This window comes from Sceloporus undulatus, chromosome 6, assembly GCF_019175285.1.
Source record: "Sceloporus undulatus isolate JIND9_A2432 ecotype Alabama chromosome 6, SceUnd_v1.1, whole genome shotgun sequence".
NCBI lineage: Eukaryota > Metazoa > Chordata > Lepidosauria > Squamata > Phrynosomatidae > Sceloporus > Sceloporus undulatus.
This window is the reverse complement of record NC_056527.1, coordinates 91,397,645-91,405,079: the sequence shown is the minus strand read 5'-3', so window position 1 is coordinate 91,405,079 and position 7,435 is coordinate 91,397,645. Positions and strand designations below refer to the sequence as shown.

Here is a 7,435-nt window from a genome sequence, read left to right as displayed (position 1 = left end):
AAAAAAAATCTTTGGAAACTATTTCTTTTGGGATTGCCGGCAATAAACTGTGTTTTTCAATCTGACTTGGGTCCCCTCTCATTCTTCTGCTCTGTCAAGCCAAAGGGTTGCTGTGGGCTTAGTGAGAGAGGCTCACAGGTGGCTGTTTGTCCACAATCAAAGCACCCTGACAGATGGCCATCCAGCCTCATTTTAAAGACCTCTAAGAAAGGAGACTCACCACACTCTGAGGAGTTGGTTCCACTGTTGAACAGCCCTTACTGTCAGGAAGTTCCTCCTAATGTTGAAGTGGAATCTCTTTTCCGGAGCTTGCATCCATTGTTCCTGGTCCTGTTCTCTAAAGCAGCAGAAAAAGCGCCCCCTCCTCAGTGGAGACATCCTTCAAATGTTTAACCTTCTCTTCTCCAGACTAAACATTGACATGTGGATGTAAAAAGCTGGCTCACAAACTGTTTCAGGGAGAGGTAAACCAGTAGCCTGCTGCTCAAATTTTGGGCTAGAGCTGTCTGAAGTACCAGTCGATGTGGCTAGTGGTCAGGAATTATGGGAAAGGTCTGGGATGCTTAAGAAGAGAAATTAACAATTGATATGATAGCCCTGTTTTAAGTATTTGAAAGGGTGTAATGTGAGGAGGAGCAAGCTTGTTTTCTGCAACACCAGAAATAGGATCTAAGCAGCGGTTCAAAACTATTGGAAAGAGATTCCAGCTAACATTAAAAGAACTTCCTGACAGTGAGAGCTGTTCGAACAGTGATCACACTCCCTTGGAGAGTGGTGGAGTCTCCTTCTTTGGAGGTTTTTAAACAGGCTGTATAGCTAGCTATCTGTTGGGCAGGGCCTTTGATTGTGAATTCCTGCATGGCAGAATGGGGTTGGATTAGATGACCCTTGTGGCCTTTCATTGGTGCATAGTAGTGTATGTCAGATGTGTTAGCTACACCTTGTCAGTGACCATGCTGGTTGGCTTGTGGTGAGGATGCAGTAAAACAAACTGGAAGGTGCTGAGTTAGAATCATAGAGTGGAAGAGGCACAGATTTGGCAGGTTAAGGGATTTGGACCGATATTGTAGAATCATAGAGTTGGAAGAGACCACAGGGGCCATGCCGTCCAACCCCCTGCTATTCAGAACTCACAATCAAAGCAGTCTTAACAGATGGCTGTTTAGAAACCTCCAAGAAGGGGACTCCACACTCGCCAGGGAGTTGTTCCACATGAACAGCCCTATTGTTAGGAAGTTCCTCCTAATGGAGCTGGAATCTCTTTCTACTGTAGTTCGAACCCATGCTCCGGTTCTATTCTCTGGAGCTGCAGAACAAATTTGCTCCATTTTCAGAGACATATCTATTCAAAATTTAAACAGGGCTTTTATGTCACATCATCCTAACCTTCTCTTCCCAGACTAAACATACCCAGCCTCCATTTGAGGTAGGGTGTTTTGTGTCCCACCTAACCAAGATCCATTGCTTAATTTCCTGCATCTAAAATGTGATCTTTTAGAATCATAGAATCGTAGAGTTGGAAGAGACCACTAGGGCCATCCAGTCCAACCCCCCGCCACCAGGAAATCAAATCAAAGCATCCCTGACAGATGCCATCCAGCTCTGTTTAAAGACCTCCAAGGAAGGAGACTCTATCACCCCTCCGAGGGAGTGCATTCCATTTCGAACAGCCCTACTGTCAGGAAGTTCCTCCTAATGTTCAGGTGGAATCTCTTTTCCTGCAGCTTGCATCCATTGTTCCGGGTCCTGTTTCTCTGGAGCAGCAGAAAACAACTTGCTCTCCCTCTTCAATATGACATCCCTTCAAATATTTAAACGAGGCGATCATATCACCTCTTAACCTTCTTTTCTCCAGGCTAAACATCCCCAGCTCCCTAAGTCGTTCCTCATAGGGCATGGTTTCCAGACCTTTCACCATTTTTGTCGCCCTCCTTTGGACACGCTCCAGTTTCTCAATGTCCTTTCTGAATTGTGGCGCCCAGAACTGGACACAATATTCTAGGTGGGGCCTGACCAAAGCAATTTAAAAAAAGTTTAAATTATTTATTTATTATTATTATTTATGGTATTTATACCTACCCGCCCTTCAGCCCTAAAGGCTCTCAGAGTGGCTACAATTCCTGTCTCAGGCTTACAATCTAATGTGTATCTCTACAAAGTAGGACAAAAAACTTGTGGCAATTTCAACACGAGGAATTATTGGATAGGACTCTTAGTTTTGCTGCATCAGGGTAACCTGGCTATTGTTCTAGAAATACTTTTTTAAAACATCAATTATGGATCCTGAACAGTATCGTGCTAAATACCTTGCCGCCGCAAATGCTGTGATTTGCTATTAACTTAGGGCCCGAACAGACAGACCAAAATAAAGCTGTTGGATCATATTGGAAGTATGTTGCTTAAATGCTTCAGCACCTAAGAGGCTGGAAACCATGCCAAAGCCAAATTCCAGTCCTAAGGACTGGAGCACAACTTTGGCATAGCTTCTTGCCTCTTGGGATATTGTGTCATTTAAACAGCATACCTCCAAAGTGACTGAAGCAGCTTTATTTTGGCCTGCTGTTCAGGCCCTTAATTATCCTTTTCATCCTTTGGTCTGAGGTCAAATGACTAAGCAACTAATTTTTCAAGCACATTATAATAACAAATGTTATAACATGGTCGGAAATGTTATAACATGATCTTTCTGCCTTAAGCCTTCAGGTAGATTGAATGAAATACATGGATGAGAACAAAAGAATACTTTTATCTATTAGTAGGCAAGTAAGTGGATATAAACTGGACGTTTTCAGCTTCCTTCTTGCAACAACGGTTCCCTGTCAAAGGATTCCTGTTGATAGTTTTTTGTGGGTTTTTTGGCTATGTGGCCATCTTCTAGGAAGTTATTCTGACGTTTCGCTAGCATCTGTGTTGGCATCTTCAGGAGACTGTTGAGTATTTTTGCAGCAGGGAGGGTAAAAATAGTAGTAGTGTTTCATAGAATGTCTACCTCATAGCTTGGAGAATAAAATGGAACTTGGCAAAGTTACTTTTTGGGACTATGGGGCTGAGCAGATAGAGAGGAAAAACTGGGCCATTCCTTGGTTTTCCTCATTGGCGGAGCCCCTCTTTGTCCACAGCATGCAGCATCGAGCATGTGCGCTTGATTGTATATTTTGTGCATGTGTACCATCGCACAGACACACCCCCTTTGACTGCCAATTACCTCCCTTGTCTGACTGGCCACACAGCCGCACAGGCAATATACTGCCCATACTGTGTGTTGATGCCCCAGTGACACATTGGCAAAGCACGATTATGGAGGTCTCCCATACATGCCCCCTTTCCTCCCTTTACCCCATGGCCCCCTGTTGGACTGGTCAGCTTGTGTATGTTTTTATTACATCCTTTCATTATTGGCGACTACCTTGTTGCTGTAATTGCTTCATGGGATGGACAGCTTGTGGGTGTGATGGGTTGATGCATCGGGACTTGTGTGCCTGTATGCTCGACAATAGAAAAAACCTATGGCAAGCAATGGCTCTACCCAGCTGTGTCCACCAGGCCAGGGCCCATGTTTCAGACGCCTCCATAAGCTGCCTGGGTTTTCCCACATTGCTGCAGTCGTGTTGTGTTGTTCATATGCCTATGTCACAGTGCACACTTTCCACATTAAGAACGAAGCTTTATTTTAAAGGGCTTTATTTTGCTCTGGCTTTTTATTCCAGATTACAGCTTTCTCCAGGATTCACCTTGTTTTGGCCTGTGTGTTGTGTTGTAGAAACAGCTGTGGCTCGAAATGGGCTTTTATTTTTGTCTGTGTGGACAGGTTCTATCGCTCTCAGAATCCCACAGGTGACATGGCAGAGACATGGCCTGTTACAGACTGCCAAAATAAAGCTGCTTCAGGTCTCTTTGGAGGTATGCTGTTTAAATGATGCATGGGTCCTAAGAGCCGGAGGTCGCGCCAAAGCCACACTCCATTCCTAAGCACTGGAGTGCAGCTTTGGTAAGCTCTGAATTCTTAGGATGCATTGCATCATTTAAACAACATACCTCCCATACCTCCAAAGAGACCCGAAGCAGCTTTATTTTGGCAGTCTGTAACAGGCCTATGCCTCTGGGAGATATTTGGACCAGTAGATTATTCAGGAATAAAAATTGTTCAACACAGTTTTACTTCATTTATTTACAAAGGTGGCTTTGTGTATGGCATATAAATTAACATGTGTTCCTGAATGAAAGCTTTTTCTGTGTTCTCTATTCCACTGATAGAGCTCTAGATGGTGGACTGCAACCCCCAACCTTTGCCCTGTTGGTGATGTGGGTTGGGGTCCTTTAACATATATGGAGGACTACATAGTTGTTTTACAAAGCAATCGACAATACATTCTAAAAGTTTCTTTTTCTCTTAACCACTCCAGGCTAATGACTCTTGCAAATGCAATGGCTGGAAGAACCCAAACCCTCCCACAGCCCCTCGTATGGATCTGCAGCAAACAGTCACCAACCTCAGTGAGCCATGCCGTAGCTGTGGGCATGCTCTAGGTAAGTGTATGATGCATCTTTCCTCTTACATTCTTTTTATCCTTTATTAGGGAAAGCTGTACAATTTAATTAGTGGCCAAAAGGCTCTTAATTGAATCTCTCACCATCAAAAGTGATCTGCCAGTTTTCAGTAGTTGGTAAGTAGAAGAATAAATAAGACAAGGGTGGGAAAATATTCAGCTCCTCAGATGTTGTTGATTGCAGCTCCCATCATTCATAAGCTGGTGAAGGATCATGGGAGTTGTGATCCAGCATCATCTGGAGGGCCAAACACAGTTCTGTGCTGTTGTGGCCTCTAGCTTGAAGGGGCCACATTTAGAGCATAATCTAACCTTTCTTTTCTGCCCCAGCTGACCATGTATCTCACCTGGAGAACGTCTCTGAGGATGAGATCAATCGGCTTCTTGGAATGGTGGTGGATGTGGAGAACCTATTCATGTCTGTGCACAAGGAAGAGGACACAGACACCAAACAAGTTTATTTCTATCTGTTCAAGGTGAGCCCAAAGCATTGGAGAAAATGCTGACAAATGTTCACAGGGGATTTTGGACTAGAGATCTATACTCCCACAAGGTGCTCAAGATACGAAGCAGAGCTTCGTAAAGTTCCATTCTTGCATTGTGATGCTCAGAATCATATTGCCTACATGGCCACTGGCCATGTTGGCTGAGAGATTTTGGACATTGTAGTCCAAAAAGTAACTTTTCTAATCTCTGATTGTATGCAGACATTTTCTCATCAATGTTGTTATTAACAACATATTTGCAGACTTAGCAAGTTTGGACCTATCACCAAACTCAGTGAGACACTTGCCTGAGGCAGCAGGTGCCAAGCATGTGGAGGGGCAGCAGAATCCAAATGTCCTTATTTGGAGGACAGAGTTGTCACTTGTCCTGCATCCCTTCAGCTAACCTTCTGTCCTCACGTGAAATAGAAGATGTTGCCCCATCACAAGTTTGGAAATAAGATCCCAGTTGGCTTCTGTAGCTACAATGGGAAAAGTGCCATATTGTCTTTTACAGTGGCCAATAAAATGTTTTGATTTGGCCTGAGGCTTTAGAGTCTTGTTACAGTTTCTTTGGCTAATGCAGTTTTATTAATTGATTGTCCTGCTTCTCTTGCCTGTACTGTTGAAAATCAAAAGTGATTTCAAGGTACAGCAAAAAGCACAACAAGAAAACATGCTGATGGATGACAGGACATGGTGGGAGAGAGAACTCAGTGCAGTAACTGGCATATTCCAGAATATTCTACAGAGAATGTAGAAAGAAGACTGGAGTGTGATGGTTTTAAGATCACCCTGACTTAGATTGTTTTTCCCCAAAGGGTTTAGCCAGGCTACAAAGATGTTCATGTGATCTGTCTATCAGATCATATTTTACACTTGCTGAAGATTTTGTAAAATAAATAAATAATAATAAATCTTTTATTTATACCCCACTTTTTTGTTACAGGAACAATCAAAGTGGCTTACATGATTAAAAGACAGTCAATATACACTACATACAGTCTGTACAATACTATACCTAACCTCTCCCCTTAACAAAAGATTAAACACATTACAATATAAAACCAATTATTAAAATACAGATAATAACAACAGTCTACTGGGAAATAGTAGAATGATACTTAAGGTAGGGAGGAATTATTAGCCGATTATTCTATTTGGGGAAGGCCTGCCGGAAGAGATCCCGTCTTAGCAGCTTGTTAAAGCTGTCTAGTCTGGAAACTTGAGGGATCTCCTCTGGCAAAGCATTCCGCAATCTGGTATCTCTAACCGGATTTCAATAAAGTTTACCTTTTTGGACTACAGTGTTCAAAATTCCCAGGCAGCATGTAGTCCAATAAGTAATGTTTCCAAGCTCTATCCTCTTGCCCTCGCCTCCAGTTATTCTTGAGTCCATCTTTTTCATTGTAAGTCATCCCCAACCCGCTTTTGTGGGGGGGGGGGTGTCCAAGAGCTAGTTTGGAAATAACAGGATGAGAGACCTTTCTGTGTTTTATGTAAGAGAGGGTTGTTTGTCTTCTGACAGTTTAGTTTTTGAGCCCTGACTAAAAAACCCTTAAATAGTTTGACATGACACATGTCCATATGAGCATGGGGCACAGCCTGATTAAAATCATTCTGAAAAGATTATGGGGATCTTTCTGATTCCACAAAACTTTTGAAAGATTGTAATTAACACAAGCACAAGGAAAATGGAATCATCCCCTTTCTCTCTGCAGCTCCTAAGGAAATGCATTCTACAAATGAGCCGCCCAGTTGTTGAAGGATCACTTGGAAGCCCCCCATTTGAAAAACCAAATATTGAACAGGTAAGATGCTGTGGTTTATTTATTTGTTTGTTTAAAATATTTCTAGGGTTGTTCTTCCAGATAAGAGGTTGAGATGATATACATAAGAAAGCAATAGAGAGAAAAAGCTACATAGACTCTTTTAAAAAAGTACAGAAGGATGCTCAATAAAACCAGGATTTAAAAGTAAGCTCAAGGAATGACATGCAGTACTGTGTACTGAAACAATCTGTAGGAAACCAACATTCTACAGGCATAAAATTGGAGCTTTGAAAATTACTTTCAGAAAGCATCAAACATCATCCAGTGTTTGGAGGTGGCTCCTTCCTCCTCCATGTGCTACCAGGAGGGTTGGGGAGGAAACATCTTCCTTGACCAAGGGCATGAGGAAAGCATTTATAATCAGAAAGCCAAAGTAGAAAATAAGCAACTGAAGAGAAGAAAGACAAGGGACACACATCAGCAATGAGTATGCCAGCCCGCAGATGCAATAGAAGGCAAACTTGAGTGCAAGCAGAATAGATTATATTCCCATTCATTTGGGTAACTGGATTAAGCTCCCATATCATGCTTTTTCTCTCTCAAGGTTCATCTACACTGTAGAAATAATGCA

General features: G+C 42.5%; 1 protein-coding gene across 1 annotated transcript in view; it reads left to right on the top strand.

The window, feature by feature from the left end:
• LOC121933652 (histone acetyltransferase KAT2A-like) overlaps window positions 1-7,435 on the top strand; it is a 9,757-nt gene that overhangs the window by 2,168 nt on the left and 154 nt on the right. The window contains exons 2-4 of the mRNA XM_042473635.1: window positions 4,404-4,527; window positions 4,878-5,023; window positions 6,754-6,843. Coding sequence (XP_042329569.1) covers window positions 4,404-4,527; window positions 4,878-5,023; window positions 6,754-6,843 — 360 coding nt within the window. The remainder of the gene's footprint in view (window positions 1-4,403; window positions 4,528-4,877; window positions 5,024-6,753; window positions 6,844-7,435) is intronic.